The 21,532-nt window shown below is 35.9% G+C and overlaps 1 protein-coding gene across 1 annotated transcript; it reads right to left on the reverse strand.

Annotated features, from left to right (window-relative positions):
- Positions 1-1,344: 1,344 nt before the first annotated feature.
- ATFP8 (Ras-related small GTP-binding family protein) lies at positions 1,345-19,433 on the reverse strand. Its single transcript, XM_088960712.1, has 8 exons — positions 19,124-19,433; positions 18,960-19,032; positions 18,752-18,799; positions 18,609-18,656; positions 17,202-17,273; positions 13,663-13,818; positions 2,077-2,180; positions 1,345-1,632 (listed from the first exon to the last, which is right to left on the reverse strand). The coding sequence occupies exons 1-8, from the start codon at positions 19,135-19,137 to the stop codon at positions 1,539-1,541; spliced, it is 609 nt and encodes a 202-aa protein (XP_088816838.1). The 5' UTR covers positions 19,138-19,433; the 3' UTR covers positions 1,345-1,538.
- Between the last annotated feature and the right edge of the window lie 2,099 nt (positions 19,434-21,532).

The following is a 21,532-nucleotide window of genomic DNA, read 5'->3' on the forward strand; positions in this document are numbered from 1 at the left end:
AACCATGCTGGGCTGATCCCCAAATTATCACAAGGGAGGGAAGTACAACCCAACTCAACCCATAGACAAAACACAGCCCTTTCTTTGCATAGGCCACATGCGGGCCATGTCATGCCAGCCCAGCACGGCCTGATTTACACATCAACTGAGTCTTGAAATATCTAAAACAAGGTCAGAGTAGAAGGGTAAATCAGGGTGACAAATAATTTATTTTTTAAATAAGGGTGATAAATAATGAATTGATGATGTATCTCCGTGAAATTATTCTTTGATCTCACTTAGACCGGATAGAGATGCAATTGGGGTGGGCCTTAACCCGAACCCGGACTCATCCAGATGGTACGGTTGGACTTGGAGTCTCCTCGAACTATAGACTAGTGGCTCGCACTACTCATAGCCATAGGGGAGAAAGTAGGGATAATGAACCATGACTGAGAAATGCGATGATGTGTATGGGTATTTATAAGTGGTCATGGACCGTTAGATATGATTGATTGGCTCGCCAACCATAAGAAACGACACAAGTTCTGCGGAAAACGAAGGTGATGGGGGATTAATTTTCGGTAATAACAAAAATGAAATAAAAGTCAAATGTTTAGGGGCTAAAGGGGTAAAAAGGAAAACGTTGTACGTAACCACTATGACCCCACCATGGTCAATTTGAAATGGTGTATTTTAGAATAAATCATAAAAAATCATGAATTACCAAATGCTCGTAGTCATGTGGTATGTTCCACGGTGTGATGAGTTGTAGAACACAAGATTTGTCTGATAAGAACATCGCAATATGTTCTAGAACACATTGTAACTCAGCCCAAAATGTGCCACAGCATAAAATAACACCATTCTTTATGACGCATTAATCCATAGCCACACTTAATTGCACATGGGAAAGCTGAACAAGTGCGAGTATCTGATTGCGGGGCACCTGTCCACAGCTTAAAAGACGCAGCAGATCTGGACTCGTTATGAAGTAGAATCCATCACCTTAACGTCATGGCATTCCTCACCATCAAGAGGATCAACCCTAGGCCTTAACCAGACTGCTTCATATTTTACAAAAATTGATTTTGAACACTAAAAACTTTCTTTAAAAATTAAAGAAAAAAATGAATTGGGTAAAAAATTTTCCATCCTTGAACCAACTGTTAAATCAATGTCAAGCGTTATTAAGACCAACGGATCAGAAGTCAGAACTAATGTGTACAGCCAAATAATTCATTATCCCCCTTCAACTTCTAATTACAGGCATCCAACATGGATCAAACTGAGAAGTCAGCTAGAAAAGGAAAACAGAAAATGGGCCCCATTGTCATATCTAATGATGTTTGACTAGATAAACTGTTGAGTAACTAGAGATTTTACTACCATAGTATTTTTTAACAACTAGGTGATCCACAGAAGAAGAGCTTATGTGAACAAGATTCAAGTTTAAGTTGGGAAAGATTCAAACAGGTTGGCCACAAATGATCACATATTTACCAACTAGCTTAAATGAACTTGATATTAAACATTAATGTAAAGTACATAAAAAACAGCTAGCCACAACAGTTGCTTTTCTGCTGAATTGGTTGCCCTTTCATTTGAACTGTATTCGCTGGTTTCTTGTTTGCATTGGGTTGGGTTCCAATTCTGCAGAATAATGAGAAAAAAGAAACAAGATAAATAAATGCCGTCTCCCTTCTTTTTTGGCAGTAAATTTGCATAATAATTCGAGGCAAAACGGTTAACAGAATGAAATGAATTTTGATCCACTCAAAGGTTACATCTAAGAGATTCTGCATGTAGGATACAAATAGTGCTGAAGTTGCACAATTCCAATTTTAAGTTTTGAAACTCAAATAAGCGGTCTATTGTCCATATTCAGGAAAATGGATTTTAAAGGCCATTGCAGATAAACTACTGATAGCAGTTTTCCTTGGAAAAAGACAATGCCTTCTAAAATTAGTAGGATCCTGAAATATGGGCACACAAAGCTCAAAAGAAATTATAAAAGATTGCACCTGATATACAGTCAAAGAAAAATGTGAATGATCAGGAATTTTCTAATTAGAACACCAAGAGTAACATATTTACCTTTTCTTGATCTCACCAGCCATTGTCAAAAAAGCTTGCTCTACATTAATCGAATCTTTAGCACTTGTCTCAAGGAAAGGGATCCCCAGCTCATCTGCAAATGCCTGCAATTCATTTGGTTTAGTTGGAGTGAAGCCACTTCCAAAAGATTGGCAGAAGCCAAAGTATTTTGAAATGGAAAAGGCCACCTACTAAATAATTTGTAACAAAACTGACCACATACTTTTCCTCTTCCCAGTTTATGTGTGTTCTCATTCTTGCTACTTGTTTATAATAATTGATGACTTTCTCCCCTTTCCAGTTTATGTATGTTCTCATTCTTGCTACTTGTTTATAATAATTAGTATGACTTTTTCCTCTTTCCTCAAGGACTTGGCTCAGCATCATCCTTAGTTGTCGAGGCCTACAAGGCCTCTAGATGACTAGGAACCTTTGGTTGGGTACCTCACCTCAACGCCTTGTATATACTAGGTGCCCATCTAGGCAACTAAAATGACAAGGTGTGCGGCTTATTATAGTATCATCCATATTGCTTACTAACATATATGTTAATACATTCTATTATATACTATATACATAATTTGTGCTTTGTTTTTTTATAATTATAATTTATGCTTTGTTTTAAAGTTCTACTATTGAAGTATAAAAGATCCAAAGGTTTCAAGAAGAGAAAAAGAAAAAATAATAGTTGCTAAATAAAACAGAAGATCCACCCATGTTCTTTTTCTCTTTTATTTACTGTCTTAAATTTTGTCATAAAATTATAACCATCTTTAGTTGCTAATGTGATATGAAATTGCTCTATTAAATAATTATATTAGTCACTTTTTGAAGTATGAAATCGATATAATTGAAATACTATTGTCATGTTTTGAGAGAGAATTTCACCTGCATAGGACTAAGCACCGCACTGTCACCCAGAATTGCCCAGGCACCTTGACTATGGTCATTAACCCATCAAAGCTTGTCCTATATGGGTCTTGTTCTGCTATTCCACACTGTTCACTGCCATATTCATTGTTTAATTAGGAGCCTTCAAACCATTTTTCATTACCATGTTCTTTTGGCCTACCTCTGGCTCTTATAGAGCCTCCAACTTGTTACTTTTCAGAAGGATGTAATCATGTAAATGGTCTTCTCTGCACACGACCAAATCATCTTTAGTCTATTTTCCCTCATCTTGTCACCTATTGGGGCTACCCCTAGGTTCCCACGAATATGTTGTAACCCTATCCTTTAGGCTGTGTTTGGTTGCAATGCAAATAAATTTGCACTGATGCAAAACCATGGCAATGCAAATGATTTGAGTGTAAATTTTGACCTATTTTTGTTTCAAATCTTAGCTTATTTTGTTTGATTGCAGTACAAATGAAGCAAATTAAGACATGAAACAGAATAAAGTGAGATCCAAAACAAAATTAAACAAGAATTTGCATTTTTTACATTTGCACTCCCATGCATTTGTACTAGTGCAAATTGCAGCCAAACACAGCCCTATGGTTTCCCACTCATTTGCATCAGCATTCACATTTCTGCTATACTCATTTTTGGATATGTTTCTGCACTGCCTAACACTCTGATCCCTGCAACATTAATGGCCTTAAAACCATCTCATATCATAGAATTCTTGATGCACCTCTCATTTTACCCATCCCACTCTAATTCTATGGGCATCTTCCTCCTTAATCTCTCTCTTGTTGTGGATTCTGAAACAAGTTAATGAGAGTCGAAAGAGGTCATATTGATTGATCTCCAATCCTAGTGGAATAACAATTTCCACTTTTTTTGGTAAGTAAAAAAATTTTATCAGCTCAAAACAATATTAAGACAGCTCTTAGTGACTAAGGAGCATCACAAGGAAGCTCAAAACAATTCAACCCTACCTATCCCCTGTTTAGTGAGGGTATCATCCAGTCTATTTGCCGATCTTCTAATCCATCTAAAGCTGACACCCAAATCCCTTGCTAGGAACCTCACTTCTCTCATAGCTAATCTGAACTCCACACACTTAAGCTGTCCATGCACATCTTATTTACAACTAACAGGGAGTTGTAAAGAGTATCCATGACCAATTGGTCCTAAGAGCAAAGCTACCAATCTGCCTTATGCTCCACCAGTTCCAGAGAGAAGTGGCTTGCAACTAGAACTATCATCAAAGTTCAGTTTAAGTCTGTTGAGCCCTGGAGGAGTCCACTCAAGTACAGTGGACCTCCAAGTGGAAGAAAATGCCACCACGGACCAAACCCCCAATAATATTATCCACTATATATTTCTTGAAGAAATTGAGGGTTTTCACCCAATGAGCCACCTAGGGGTGTAAACAATATCCTAGTATCCGCTTTCGAATTCAATATCCAACATAAATGAATCAAATTCGGATAATTCAATTAATTTAATGGTCAAATTTGAATTAAATTTTAATACCGATTGATATATTAAGTCGAATTCAAATCTACACTAATTCGATTCGATCAATATTAGAATTTGATTACTATAAATATAATATATTATAATAATATAAAATATATAAATACAATGTAATATAGGGTTATGTGGCTTATATTCCCTCTCTTGACCCAAGAGTGGGAAATTAGGGCTGAGAACAACCCCCATCGAACCACAGATTCAGTCCAACCAGTTTGGTCCAATCTGGTTCAAATGGGTCTAGGGTTTGATCTTTAATCCAAGAATTAATTTAAGAATTGATCTGAAATTAAATTATTGATTAAAGACAATCAAGAATCAGTACTAGGGCTGTTCGCACATCTGCGCACACCATGGCTAAATGCACATCATTGCCATGGTGTCCTTAAGATCATTGGATGATCCCCCCTTCGTGGTGGGCCCCACACCTCCCCTAAAGAGGAACCGTGCGGAACCTTAGTCATTTAAGGCCCACAGAAATCTGGCTTTATGAAAGTCAGTGGGAGTCACTTTGGTTTGACCTAAATTAAACTAGGGCGTAACTTTTGTTCCCTCCTGAAATATGGGTGCATGTGATAGGGAGATTCATATGATGAACTCTCCAAAGGCCTTCCATCATTAGCATGAAAATGGGTCATTCAGTAATGAGGAAACGCACCATAAAATTGGGTTATCCATTTGTTGTTGGATCTGTTGGAATGTGTCATAAGATGATAGAGGCGTCATAAACCGATGTGGGAAGGGCCTATCCTAAAATGGAAGACTCTCTCACGGTACCTTGGCGTTCACGAATATGATGGGTGAGCACTCATTGGACAGAAAGGTTTAACCTAAAATGGCAATGAACTTTGTCAGACAGAGGCCAAAGGGAAAGCTCATACGATGAGTGGATATGATCCTTCACAGAAAGGTGGTGGGGTTATGCAGCTGAAACAGTTGGCTCCATGCACCCTATGTGATTTCTCACATTTCTAGAGGCATAATTCGTAGTCTCCGTCATTGAGATAGGAGGGAAATCTCAGAGATGAACAAATGGGAATGAAACATAGATTAAAAATCATATCTATGTAGATAACATGAATAAAATTAGGTTGTGGACTAATGTTTGATTTTTATCAGAAATGGTAAATGGACAATTTGCTAAGTTGTTGGACGACAACAAACTTAAGGGACCTAACTATGCTGACTAGTACCGTAATCTTATGATGGTCCTAACGTCTGAAAAATTAGACAAAGTAGCTAAGAATTCTGCCCCGAAGCGTCCGAGTGATGGGGCTTCTGAGGCCCGAAGGAGAAATTACCAGGAATGGGAAGAGAAGAATTCCCTAGCCCGTTGCTACATCATTGCCTCCTTGGATAATCCGATACAGAGACGGTTCGATCAAATCGAATTGTCCAAGGACATATTAGATAGTCTAAGGACGATGAATGAAGAGTAGAATCGTTCTACTCGTCAGAAGGTCCAGAAACAGTTCATGACCGCGCAGATGTCCAAGAACCAACAGGTTCATGACCATTGTCTTCGGATGATGGGTTACATTAATGAACTTGAGGCTCTTGGATCCGGGCTTGACCATGTCACGAAGGTAGACGCCATCCTGAATTCTCCGCCTCCTTCAATCAGTTCATCATGAACTATAACATGAACAAGCTGAATGCCAGCATCCAAGAATTCAGCAATATGTTGTAGAGGGTTGAAGAACTGATTAAGAAGGATGAGCCCATAGCCATGCTTGTTGAAGCTGGCAAATCGGGTAAAAAGAAGAGGAAGGCTAAGAGAAAGCCCTAGAAGAAGGCTGCCAAGTCTAAGAGGCAGAAGAATGATAGAGCATCAGATGCTTGTCACTTCTGCAAGCAGACCGGCCACTGGAAGAGGAACTGTCCTCAGTACCTGGAATCCAAAAAACAAGGTAATTTTGAATCTTGTGTCATAGAAACCAATTTGTTGTGGTAACTTCTGCTTCCTAGTGTATTGACTTTGGGGTTTCGACTCATGCGTGTAACTCACTGTAAGGGTTCAGGATAACCAGAAGACTGAGTGACGGAGAAGTAACTCTTTACTTGGAGACTTCTGCAAGTGTTGCAGCTATGGCCATAAGAACCGTAGAGTTATTTTCAGAGAATGATCTATTGTACTAAAAGATTGTCTTTATGTACAGAATTTGAGAAAAATTTTGATTTCTGTTTCAAAATTGTGTGCGGATGGATATTCTATTCTTTTTTGGTAATACGATTACTATTAAAAGAAATAACAAATTCATCGCATACGGAGAACTTGAGAATGGTCTCTATGTTCTCCATTCTTCCGATTTGTGAACCTTGCCTTCAGGGTAAGTTGACGAAACGACCATTTAACGGTAAGCCTAAAAGATGTACAGGCACGCTTGACCTTATACATACTGATGTATGTGGTCCCATGAGTGTTAGGACTCGTAACCAACACATGTATTTTATTACATTCACCAATGATTATTCTCGATATGGTTACGTGTACCTAATGAGACACATGTCTGAATCATTTGAAAAGTTCAAAGAGTTCAGACATGAGGTCGAGAAACAGTTAGGGAGAGAAATTAAGACCCTTCGATCGGAACGAGGTGGCGAGTATCTCTCTGACAAAATCAGGGACTACTTGAAGATCAACGGGATAGTATCACAGTTAGCTTCTGCTACACCACAGTAAACGATGTTTTAGAGAGGATGAATAGGACCTTATTAGATATGGTCTGGTCACTTCTGTACACTCAGAGTTGCCCACATCCTTTTGGGGTTTCGCATTAGAGACTGTGATATACATGCTGAACCGGGTTCCAACCAAATCAGTTCCGAAGACTCCCTATGAGCTTTGGACCAGAAAGAAACCAAGTGTGAGACACTTGAAGATTTGGGGTTGTCCGGCACATGTTAAAAGAACGAGTGCGGACAATCATCGTAGTCGAAATGCCCATTCTTGGAAGATGAGTATATCCTAAACAATCATCGTCAGGAAGTTGTTCTTGATGAGGAGAGCCCAGGGTCAGTGGGAGGTATCCCACAAGTTCTAGGTAATGACCAACCTAGTAGATCTACCCAAGTTTCCAAGCCTCCGGTTCATCTCGGCTATGACCAGGATAGTTACCTGGTGGAAGCTACGACTAGTGAGAAGGATCCTGTGACTTGTACGAAAGCTATGTTGGACATAGATTCCTTGAAGTGGGTAGATGTCATGAGAGCTGAGATGGATTCGATGGAGACCAACGGAGTCTGAAATCTAGTAGATCCGCCACCTGGGGTAAAAGCAATTGGTTGCAAATGAATCTATAAGAGGAAGAAGGGCCCCAATGGCAAGGTTGAAACTTATAAGGCTTGTCTAGTGGCGAAAGGATATACTCAGAAAGAGGGTATCGATTATGAGGAAACCTTTTCGTTGGTGGCCATGCTTAAATCCATTAGGATCCTGCTAGCTGTAGCAGCATACCATGATTACGAGATTTGGCAAATGGATGTCAAAATTGCGTTCCTGAATGGAGATTTCACTAAAGATATCTATATGCAGCAACCGCAAGGTTTCATAGTTGCGGGTCAGAAACACATGGTATGTAAATTAAATAGATCCATATATGGACTTAAGCAAGCTTTTAGGAGTTGGAACATCCAGTTTGACTCTACTATCAAAAAGTTTGACTTTGAGAAGAACCCGGATGAGCCCTGCGTTTACAGAAAATCCAGTGGTGATAAGATTACGTTTCTGGTTCTGTATGTAGACGACATTCTACTCATTGGGAATGATGTAGGAATGTTGACTACGGTGTAAGTGTGGCTTTCACAGCAATTCTCCATGAAAGATCTTGAAGAAGCCTCCTATATACTAGGTCTTCGACTCTATAGAGATAGATCGAAGAGGATAATAGGATTATCTCAATCTGCTTATATTGACAAGATAGTCAAAAGATACAGCATGGAGAACTCCAAAGTTTGCTACCTCTTTTCTAACTTTACAAAGTTTGTATACTTTCAAGGAGCCCTTGCGTGCTTTATTTGTTGGTGATGTGTGGAACAACAGTAAATGGGCTAACAAATCAGATGGACTAAGAGCATTAAGCACTATGCTTTCTGTTGGGTCTTGGAAAAATGTAAGAGTTGCTCTTTTGGCTGCTCAACTGATTGTGAAGGTTTTACAATTGGTTGATGGTGATGAGAAACCCGCAATGGTTATTTTTACTATGCAATGGAGCAAGCAAGAGAAAAAATAAAAGAAAACTTTAGTGGGAAAGAAAGGGAGTATAAGCCCACTTTAGACATTTTTTATAGGCGTTGGACTAATATGATGCAACATCCGTTGCACCTTATTGGTTTCTTTCTTAATCCAGCCCTTTATTACAAGGCTAAAGCACAAGATGAAGCATCGGTTGGAAAGTTTGAAATGGGCCTTCTAGATTGCATTGAGAGAATAGTCGGTGATATTATGCTTTCTGTTGGGTCTTGGAAAAATGTAAGAGTTGCTCTTTTGGCTGCTCAACTGATTGTGAAGGTTTTACAATTGGTTGATGGTGATGAGAAACCCGCAATGGTTATTTTTACTATGCAATGGAGCAAGCAAGAGAAAAAATAAAAGAAAACTTTAGTGGGAAAGAAAGGGAGTATAAGCCCATTTTAGACATTTTTTATAGGCGTTGGACTAATATGATGCAACATCCGTTGCACCTTATTGGTTTCTTTCTTAATCCAACCCTTTATTACAAGGCTAAAGCACAAGATGAAGCATCGGTTGGAAAGTTTGAAATGGGCCTTCTAGATTGCATTGAGAGAATAGTCAGTGATATTGAAATTCAAGACAAGATCTCTCATCTAGATTGCATTGAGAGAATAGTCGGTGATATTGAAATTCAAGACAAGATCTCTCATCAGTTAGAAGAGTATAAGCACGCTCGTGGTGCTTTCTCTAAAGAATTGGCAATTAGGCAACGTGAAACGAAGCAACCAAGTAATATAAGCTCTCTTTTCTTGAAACTTATATTTATATTTTATTCCCGTTATTTTAAATTTATATTGTTTTAATTCATTTTTTCTATTTTGTAGCTAATCAGTGGCATAGCTATGGACATTGCACCCCAGACCTTAGGCGTATTGCATTACGCATATTAGGTCTTACATGCACTTCTTTTGCTTGTAAGCGCAATTGGAGCACTTTTGAGCATGTAAGTTCTAAGTAATGGACCTAATGTTTGGTTTTGTGATAAAATTATTTATGAAAGTTAAGAATTTAAGATGCTTATTTTTATAATTTTTCTTATTTTGTTGTGAATGTAGATTCATACAAAAAAGAGGAATAGGCTAGATCAAAAGAGGCTAAATGATCTTGTATTTGTTCAATACAACCAACGCCTTCGAGAGAGATTTACAACAAGGCATGCAAATGCAAAGCAATTTGACCCTATTTGCTTTGATGATGTAGATGAAACCAGTGAGTGGTTGACTGGGAAAGACCCCTCAAATGACTTGGTCCATGAAGGGTGTGATCTTACTTGGTCCATGAAGCATGTAAGTTCTAAGTAATGGACCTAATGTTTGGTTTTGTGATAAAATTATTTATGAAAGTTAAGAATTTAAGATGCTTATTTTTATAATTTTTCTTATTTTGTTGTGAATGTAGATTCATACAAAAAAAGAGGAATAGGCTTGATCAAAAGAGGCTAAATGATCTTGTATTTGTTCAATACAACCAACGCCTTCGAGAGAGATTTACAACAAGGCATGCAAATGCAAAGCAATTTGACCCTATTTGCTTTGATGATGTAGATGAAACCAGTGAGTGGTTGACTGGGAAAGACCCCTCAAATGACTTGGTCCATGAAGGGTGTGATCTTACATGGACTCAAGTTGATGAAGCATCAGGGGCATCTGAAATCCTTGAAGGGTCAAATAGGCCAAGGAGAAGTGGACATGGGCGTGGAAATGCAAGTAGAGGTCCAAGTAAAGGCAAAGGTAGAGATAGAGGTAGAGGTGGTCGTGGGAAAGGTGAGTTTGGAAGACAAGATAAAGGCAAAATAGTTGTTCAAGAAGAAGAAGAAGAGCAAATATGGGACAATGATAGGAAGATAATGAAGATCAAGAAGATATTAGTGATGATGAGCATGAAGATGTTGATTATGGTGCTAATGATGTTGGTGCATTCAATGGAGGTGTTAGTGGTTCTTACTTATTAGACACTCTAATTAATTAGGAATAGAGCATTTTCTTTATGGACTTGTGGGGAACTGGAGATGAATGATGACTTATAGTTTAGTTTTATACTTATTCATTATATGCTATTATGCTTTTTATTTTTTAATGGTTTCATGACTTCCAAGTTTCATAGTTTAAACATATTATTTCTTAAAGTACCAATCATCAACCAAGGTATGTATTAAATTCTTATGAATATTTTTATTTTTGTTGTAGTGCTTCTTCCATTTGTTAATGATAGATTGATAAGGTTGATTTCTTATTGATTGATTAATTAATTATATCTACTAGTTTACTTTTTTAGTATTGCCAGCTTGGAACTTGCCATGTTAGTAGACTTTTTCTCAAACTTTACTAGTTTAATTTTTATATTTTCACATGAAAATTATACTTATATGAAAGATTTTATTGATTATGCTTAGTGTAATGTGTAGCTAGTTAGCAAATATATCTTATAAAATAGTTTAGGTCCTTTAGGAAGTATAGAAATCCATAAATTAATATATTTATAGATTCCATCGCCTAGGCGTCGCCTAGCTATGATAGGTAGGTTAGTCAAAGTTGATTTTATCATAGTGATCCTACCTCCCAAAGAGATATAGCTTCTCTTTCAAGCAGCCAATCTCTTTTTACGTCTTTCTATAACTAGGTTCAAAAAATTGCTTTACTTAGGGTTTGCACATAGAGGAAGCCCTAGGTAGGTCAAAGGCCAAGTGGTGATATGACATTCTAAGCATTCCACTATCCTACGTAGGACATTCCCCTCCATGTTAATCCTTGTTATGCAACTCTTGTCCAAATTGATTTTCAGATTTGACACTTTTTCAAACTTTTTGATTAGATCTTTCAATCTCCTAACTCTCCTGATATCTCCCCCTTCACAAAAAATATTGATATCGTCTACAAATTGGAGATGAGTAATTGGAACGTTATCCATACCCACTCTCCAACTCCTAAAATCATCTTCCCTGTCTACCTCAGAGAGGAGTCTACTAAAGAGATCCGCCATTAAAGTAAAAAGGAAGGGTGAGAGGGGATCACCTAGCCTTAACCCTCTTCAAGCTAGGAAGAAGTCTTTTACCACTCCATTAACAAGGATAGAAAAATGACATGATCATACACACCCAAGCATCCAATTGCACCATCTCTCCCCAAACCCCATTGTTACAAAACTTCTTTCAAAAATCCCCAATCCACCATGTCATAAGCATTTTCTAAGTCCAATTTGCACACAAAACCTTACAGCAAGATAAAGTCCAAATTAATACAACGATACTTTACTTCTCTCTCAAAAAAAAATTACACATAAAACCTTCCTTCCTAGATCTCTTCATTTCCTCTACACATTCATTGACTATCAGAATTTGATCAACTATTTGTCTCCCTTGAACAAAAACTCCTTGATATTGACTGATGAGAGAGGGGAGAATTACTTTGATCCTCAACGATAGGACTTTAGCAACTATCTTGTAGACACTGGTCACTAGACTAATGGGTCAGAAATCTTTTGGATGGCTAGCATCACCTTTTTTTGGAATCAAGGCCAAGAAAGTTGCATTAACTTCAGGGCTAACAATGTGTATTTGAAAATTCCTTAAAGACTTCAAATAAATTGTCTTTCAACACTTCCCAACAATCCTAATAGAAAGCCCTTGTGAACCCATCTGAGCCTAGTGCTTTAGACCTATTCGTGGAGAACATTGCCTTTCTAATTTCTTCTTCCTCAAAATCTCTTTCCAGCCAATTTGCTGCCTTCTCCTCTAGTAAAGGCCACTCCAATCCTTCTAAACTCAATCTATCCTCCAGAGGTCTCCTGTAAAAGGATTTAAAGTGGTCCACAAAGATTCTGGCAATTTCTCCTCTGCATTCTAACATGAAATGCCACAACTTATCTTTCATTGAAAACAAAAATCAAAGGTAGCATGGAGATTCTTTTAATGTTTCTTTTTTAAGTTGAGTTCCTTTGTTGTCTAAATAGTTTCCCTATTAAGGGCAATATTGGTGATTGTACACTTTTTATTCTTTTAATATAAAAATAGTAGGAGGAGCGGCCTAATTAGTTTTTGGCCTTCTCTTTCTCTTCTCCCATCTTCTTCTCTTCTTCTACTCTCAAGAAACCCCTTTTTCTTTTCTTTCTTAAGTCTTTCTTATTTCTTTTCTTTTCTAGTATCCCATCCACATTGAACGAAGTGAAACTCAATTTTGGCAGCTGCAGTAATCTAGGACCATTGGACACAAGGGTAGTCATAAGGAATAGTTCAGGTTATTTTAATACTCTCTATTCAGGTCCAATAGGCAAAGGACACTCCACACAGGCCAAACTGCATGATGTCCTAAAAGGTTTAAAGATATGCAAAAGGTTGATTTTGCAAAATATTGTAGTAGAGGGTGACTATATGAAGTTATATTGTATAAAAAGGCAACTATCAACAGTGAATTACTTCTGGAATAAAGATTATCAATTTAGCATATACTTAAAGACCATGTATATTGAGACTCAATATGGCAAAGGATAAGCTGTCTTCATTTTCTCCAATTTGGAGGCCATGTTTTACTTTTTTCTCCCAAATCTTACAAACAGAATCCAGACAAGTGTACATTTATCCTAGTAAACATATTCTCCTAAGGGCACCCACCATTCAAATATGGCACATGTATACTTTTAATTTTCATGAAAAATGAAATAAAACCGATAATCTAAAATTTGTCTCTGAAAAATCAGTTAGCAGTTTCCATGCAGAGGCATATTTTTTATAAGTTCCATGCAGAGGTGTATGCCCAACAAAGGAATTCTTAAAAGATCTTTATCCTTCCTAAACAGAAAGGCGGAAATAAATAATTCAGACAGGCAATTTAATTTAATTCTCACCATTTATCAAAAAAAAAGTTTAATTCTCACACTCTCACACAAGAAGGTAACAGATTGGTCTCCCTCTAGTGATGCCAGGTGAAAATTACCTTTGCAGTTTGTGTGTCCACAACCCTGTTCTCAACCAAGTCACATTTATTTCCTACAAGAAGCTTGCATACACTATCATTAGCATATCTATCAATCTCATTCAACCACTGCTTGACATTGTTGAAGCTTTCCATCTCAGTCACATCATAAACAATCTGTTGGCAGTGAATTACATCAGTAAGAATTGGCACATGTGTTGTCAAATCAAATAACTGAAGTAAGAAATGTCAATCATAAATTTAATACACAAATGTGTCACATATGGGGTATATAGCCCCTTTCAGAACACATTAGCACAATTATTGTCCCTATGAAGATACAATTACCAGGATAATGCATAGGAGGGTGTCTAGGCAATGAGGCATTTTCTGGGGACACTTCTGTAGCACATTATATTTGCATGCATTTAGACACCCTCTTAGACAACAAAAAGGGCAAGACAGGCGCCTTATTATATGTTGTATAAAATGTTGCAATTTGTTTATGCTATATGATAATAAGATCATATAAGATATAATAGCATAATGTATAGTTCATTGCTTAATTTACTAGGATTTTTGCTACAATACAATACTCCATTTCATGGACTCAGTTTATTCTAATACTCATTTGTTTGGAATAACTATGCTATTGACTTGTTTCTTCACTTATTTGTCATTTTGTTGGGGTTTTTACTATATGAATTCATGATTTTAAATGCCTTGCTAATTTTGCTGAATTTTATTGATTATGTTGTGTATGAAAAAGAAGAAGAATTGGTCGTTTAAAAGGTATCTAATTTCCTACATTTTTGGGCATGGAGGGATGGTTCTATGGTTTCTAAATTTGAAGAAAATGCCTTTGACTTATAAAAAAAAAGTAGTTTAAAAGGGGGATGTTTTTATAACTTGTAGCTTCTAAATTTGAAGAGAATTTTGAATTTTAATTTTTTAGTAGGTATCAGCAAGCCTGCAAAGGTGTTTTAGGATGGCTAGAAGATTTAGCTTGAGTTGATAAGTGCCCTGTAGGATACATAAAATTTTCTTGAACCTTAACTTGAAATTATGCAACTCTAAAGAGTCGTTTTTAAAATATCAAACTCACCTATTTTGCTTTGTTTTATTGTCTTTGGAGAGCTTTCTGAGTTAGCACTTACCTAATGAAACTAAGATGTTGCATATCCTATGTAAAATGGGATAGTTATCACAATTTTCTTGGCAGGGTATCAGTGAGGAATGGAACTCAGTATAGACTATAGAGTTTATACTCTATAATAGCAACGTATCCAAGACCTATCGGTTATGAGAACTCAATGAGAGCTGAAATTTTCTTTTTGATAAATAATGAGAGCTGAAATTTTAGCTGTTGTACAGGTTTGGAGGTGGCAAGAGAAATGCATTTGGAATCCATTGTATCATCGAAGTTTAACTTCATGCTCTGGACAGCAATTCTGGATAAATGTCTGACAAGGGTTAAGTTAATTTCATGAGGGATGACTATCCAATCCTCTGAGTGTTCCACATGGCAGTGTATAACTGAGACAGATGATCATCTTTTGATGCATTGTAGGGCGGGGTACAGGATCTGGTCCTTCTTTCATCAATTGCTGAAAATTAACTGGTGTATTGCAAGGTCCCTTAAGGGAAGCTCTTAGGCATTGGTATATTATTCGGCTTGTCAAAAGAGAGAAGCTGGTCTGGCACATAATCCCCACCACAACTGTAACATGGACCATTTGGAGGGAAAGAAACTCAAGTCTTTGAAGACAACACTATTACTTCCCCAACCTTTGGTAAGTGACATTAAGTTTTCTTTCTTCCTCTATCTTCTCTCTAATGCTACAAGCAGCCATCACAGCCATCAATAGCATAAAAATTCATAAACAAAGCAATTCATTCAACATCTCTAAAGGATTGAAATTGATCCAAGTATGTTTTTAGTTTACATTAAAACTCATTTCCAAATGCTATCAATATCAAGTTTCTTCCATAAGTTTTCATCACCCTTCATCCTATCAGATTTCAACCCAAAACTCCATCTAAATCCTATTTCAGAAATTTGGCAGTTCTTTTCCAAAGGAATTTTTTTGCTCATCTGTGAAAAAGTTTCCTATGTTGCCTTCAAATTAAATTGCCCAAGACAATAACATTCTAGACATCTCTGCAAAATTATACTAAAAAAACCCATCAGCCTTCTCCTCCTCCATGAGGTGCATGAGGCATACCAGAGGCATACGCCTCATGCGTAAGGTGCTTGAGATGCATGCACCATGCATCTAAGGCATATTCCTGAAACACCATAAAAAACATTGGTCCCTAATGCAATAGGAAAATGCTAAGCCTACAAGGCTACAACTGGAGGTAGTTGTAGGATTTTCTATCATCACAATATGTAACACATGGCATCAGGACCCTTGTAAACTATTGTGCAGGCATAATTGAAATGACACAAAACGGTGCAAGTTATAAAGTTCAACCTGCTCAACAGGTATTGATCCATCAATATCTCATGTTAGAATGGTAGCAACTTCTATAACCATCTTGTAGGCAAGCATCCCCAATTTAATATTGTAACTTTGCTTATATATCTACATAAAATAAACTTATGTTTAACAAGGTTTAAATTTTACTAATGAGCTATAGGTTCAAGTCACATGAAAGTTATTTTTAATTAATTTTATTAGTAACATATAATATCTAATCCATTTTTAGTTTACTTAATTAATAAAATGCAATATTTGTTTACAATCTTAATTGTAAACACAATATGAATAGAATTAAAAAGGAAATGCAATACCTAAATCCTTTTTTTTATTATAATTAAAAAGGAAATTTAAACTTATATCTGAATCCAATTATAGTGCAACCACAATATGAATAAAATTAAACTTAAACCTAGGTGGATTCGATCCAAATCCTATTGTTTAGGATCTTAATTGAATCTAAAGCTTACTGATAAAAAAAAAGGCTTAAGTGACATACAATTTGAAGCCCAAGCCTCTTCCAAATCGGTTAAGGCCATTAGTGTGATGCTATGTTGGCTCAACCTCAAAGCAAGCATTTAAACCATGGTTTTATATACCCTAACCCAACCATATATTATATAATTCTAAAATTTTAAAGCAATTAGCAAGAATATCACAAAATAAAGGCATATGTAACATTATTTTGTTAAAGATAATAACAAATAAATAAAATAGAGGATATCCAATATTATTTTAAACAGTTGAAGATCAACATGAACAAATAAAATCAACTTCTAGGTTAACTAGGTCAACTAGGGAAAATGGTCCTTTTTTAGGAAAATGTAAAGTATATTTGACCTAGTTGAGAAGGTTGGCCTATTTGATGCTTAGACATCCTAGACAACCATATATGGTTATCAATGCACTTGTTGATGATGCAGTTGATACGGTTAATCAACTAGTCATCAAGACATCAACTAGACAGTACTTTGATAAAACTATAAAAAATAAACAAGTTCAACAAGACACTAAGATCAATTAGATAAAAGAAGAGAAATGGCTGACAGACGAAAGTGATCAGGAAGACTTTCATACAATGATTCCATGTGCTCCTCGGTAATAACTGCTGGTTATAGTCCTAAACCGCTCCTGTCCTGCAGTATCCCACTAAACAAACAAACAATAAGCAGCAGCAAAGGTTAAATAAGCTTGACTAGAATCTTAAAATAAGGAACGATTTTATTGTTAGCAGATGACTTACATAACAATATTCTGGATACTACCCTTTTCTTGTCAAATTACAATCATAAAAGTGATTATCCTATATACATAATACTGAGATTTATATATCCAAATGAACCACATGAATTACTGATAAAAATTAGGACCACCACTTACCACTAAGAACAAGAGTTTTTTTATTTTTTTTTTAATATCTCTTCTGAATGACCTAGTTCGTTAACCACATTAAGGACAAAGAAGCTATATATATATATATATTTATTTATATATATATATATATATATTAATACCTTTTGTTTTGACAACAGAATGTTTACCAATTAAAACAAGGTTAAGTCAAATTCTCTAAGTGTGAAAAATGGGTACTTCTCATACTTATGTTAGCATCTCCATCCAAGAAGAAAATATATTCTAGCAACAGTTTGCATTTAAAATTTAAGTAATCTGAATTAGGAAGCTCTTATCTGGCACTTTTTAACTCCACCCAATGAACTGGGTTTCACCTTAACAATGATGGCACCTGTTGTTAATTGGAGTGTTGTTTTTCCCCCTCTGGGGTCGTGAGGGATGCCCTCCAGGATGACCATGGCATTCCAAGGCAAATCATCATCATCCAATGGCATCCAAGGCAAATATCAGGGGGAAATTATTATCACGTAGAATCTATATGCTGCATCAGGCAATCCCTAGCCTCAAACCATGGCACTTGAGAGGTTTCATGTTCATACGGACTCAAAGGATCTCTAAAAGACCAAACCTTATCCAGAAAGAGTTCAAATTCTTCATGAACTCCAAGCCAAAGTGAAAGCTTTTTCACGCCTGCTTAATAGCAGTTGCTAATATACCAACCGTAAATCTTGTTCATCAAATGTCATGTAGGATCCACCTGAACCATCTTACTTACCAAAATAATATTTACTAAAATTTGATTCAGCATCTAAAATTACCAAATGAACCCCACCGATTATAAATTATAACAGAGGGAAAGCTTAACAACATACACGCAAATCCAATAATCCAAGTATCGTAACAAAGACGTATGCTCTGTTTTTTATTTTTTTTAAGGGCTACACAACAGAGGGTAGCCCATTCCCCAACCCATAACCCCCCCAACCTAGGTGCAGGAGGGATTCGATCCCAAGTCTCCGCTACGACCAGCAGAGACCTTACCAACCAGCTTGTTGGCACCTTGCAAGACGTATACTCTGTTACTCCAACAAACGCTGTTTGAAACTCAAAGAATCTCATCAGATAACTCACAATTTGCAGCTTGATTGTCTTTCCATCCAGCTCCACAGTCCTAATTTTCTGAGAAGCAAAACGGAAATTTACACAAATAAATATCATCAACTAAACAAAGAAACAACAAAGCGAAATGGAATATAAAGGTAACAAAGACTCACGAAATCGACTCCAATGGTACTGATGTAGCTATCCACATACGAATCATCCTAAAAAATTAAAAACAAAAAAAAATTAACTTGAAATTTTCCCTCCTAATAAGGCATTCACTGTCTCACTCAATCCTTCTGCGAGATCTGATGAGAAACCTAACTGAAAACCATTCTGACACAAGCACTACTAAAACAATTCAGAAAACCAACTACTTACTGCAAATCTGAGAAGAAGACATGATTTTCCAACGGAGGAGTCCCCAATCAACAGAAGCTTAAACAGATAATCACTGTAAAAGAAACAGAAAACCAAGAAAAATAAGACAAAATTATAAAAAAAAAAATGGAGGAATACAAAGGAGGAGGGAAGCGAAATCTTACTATTCGTTACTCATGATTGAAAACTTTTACTGAAACAAAAGCTTCAGAAAATTCTTCTTAGAGTCTTTTTTTCCTTTCCCTTTTAGGGTTTGGTTGTTGACAGGTGGGAATTTTGTTGGAAGAAAAGGGAGAGCCTTGCTTCAGAACTGAGCTGCCTCCCAAAGATGAACGATCTCCTACCTATTCATATATTTAGGAAAAGGAGAAGATCAGAAAAGAAGATAGAAGACGTCTTTTTCGTCTCGTGTCGTGCCGATTTCATGACTTCACGACTCATCATCTGACCTCTAGTTTGTTTCAGATGGACAGCACGTCTACCAGAGAGTTAAAGATTTATAACGTGGCAGGCCGTGATTGGTTTATTACGCATTGGATTCGTGATCCGTGTTGGACTGGTAGGCACTCTCCCACTCTCAGTGGACTCATCAATACTTCTACTCATCCGTAAGATTGGAATATTGTTGTTGAATCGGGAAGGGTCAGCGTGGCTGTCAACGTTACGGAGGCGTTTGGTAAGAAGACATGGAGGAGGGCTTCCGTTGGGGACTTGGGGTAGCCCTGCCCCAAACACTTTGACCATTCAAGTTGCCCGTTGGGTCTTCCCTGCCCTTTGTTTCCAAAAAGACAACTATATCCTTTAGTTTTCAGAAATTGACTTAATTGTATTTGAGTATTTGAAATAGACTTGTATAGCTTGTGGGTTGACTCTACTTAAACATACCGTCCCATAATTGAAACTTCACATATGAATTCATTTATTTTTTTAATCTTATTTTGCCCTTTTATACTTACTACTATATATAAGTGTGAATGTAGTGTAAAAAATTTTTTAAATAACATTATCACTTATTTTTTTATTTGATAAAGGGTATAAAAGCCATTTGATAATAATTTTAATGTCAGTTTTAATGACTACCATAATGATCCTATTTGTGTATTTAACCATCTCTAATTATAAGAGTTGAAAATGTAATTTCAATTCTTACTTTCCACCTCATTTAATCACTTTTCATTAAGTCTTATACTTAAGGGGGCGTTCTTTTTCAAGATTTTGAGAGGGGGGAAGTTACCAAGAATCTTATATTCTTTTTTTCAGATTTATGTGGAGACCATGGAAAATTTATTTTCCTGCGTATTACTTACCCAGGTAAGTGGTATTCATCTCCTATGTGGGTAAATAACTTTTCCACCTGGGGGAAAAGTTGCCAATACTTGAATGGGACAAAAATGTCTCTTTCAATAATAGATTTTTATGGCTAAAATGGTCATTGTCTTATTTACATGGGTAAATGCATAGGAAACACTTACCTGGGTAAGTGCATTTACCTAAGTAACTTACCAAAAAGCAAACGGGACCATTAGGTATTAATTCACATATTCTCTTATTAAATCCTATATTTAAGTTATTCTTCACCAATAAATGATATTAATTAGATCTATGTCACTATTTTTAACAATATAAACCCATATATTTTAAAATTGGCTAAAAATAAAACATTATTTATCCATGTGATGGCTAAGCAATTCAACCATTCGAAACAAATTGATAAACCTATGAAGTCATAGTTAGGTAATAAAAAATTTTAAATAGAAATAAATATAGAAAATTACAAAATATAGAAAAAATTACACACATTTATGATACTTCTATTAATCAAATTAAAAAAAAATAAGTGTAATAAAAATAATTATTTTATTGAAAATGAAAATGAAATATATACCTTAGAACCGACCAAAAATGAAATTATTTTACTATTTAGCAATGATCAATAGTTCAACTTTTGGGTCAAATGTATTAACACTTAATGTCATAAATAAAATATAAAAATTTAAAATTTTAAAAAATGCATAAATGCTGCAAAAAAAAAACATTTAGGCACATGTATAATATTAATTAATTATCATATTAAACAAATAGTAAGTGTGACATATCATAATTATTTTTTATAGAAAAACTGAACACATCTACAATTCTATATTTACACTACTATTAAAAATATAAATAAGATTGTGAAACTTTCTTTTGACTAAAATCAATATTTTAAAAACCGACCAAAAAACAAAACCACTTTGGCTTCCGGTTTTCAAGTCAGCGGTTCAACCGTCACTACAACACTAATTGCCCTCTTCTTACATCTCTCTCAAATCCCAAATCATTTGATTCATTGGTGTATCTCATATTTTTATATAAGATTAGTGTTTGATCTTTCATCTCTTGTATCAATTTTTCAAATTTTTCATTGGAGTTGCAATTTTTTTTATTGTTACAACTTAAAACGAATCACAGAAATGAGAAAACTCAAAATCAAAATGGAATAACTAAAAACCCTAACTAATTTTGGCGATTGGGAATAATCAAATAGGATTTTAAGATATGAACCAAACACTCTTTGATATATTAGAATTCGT

The sequence above is a fragment of the Nelumbo lutea genome, chromosome 1, assembly GCF_056320005.1.
Source record: "Nelumbo lutea isolate HS-2025 chromosome 1, American lotus-T2T, whole genome shotgun sequence".
In the NCBI taxonomy this organism is placed as follows: Eukaryota; Viridiplantae; Streptophyta; class Magnoliopsida; order Proteales; family Nelumbonaceae; genus Nelumbo; species Nelumbo lutea.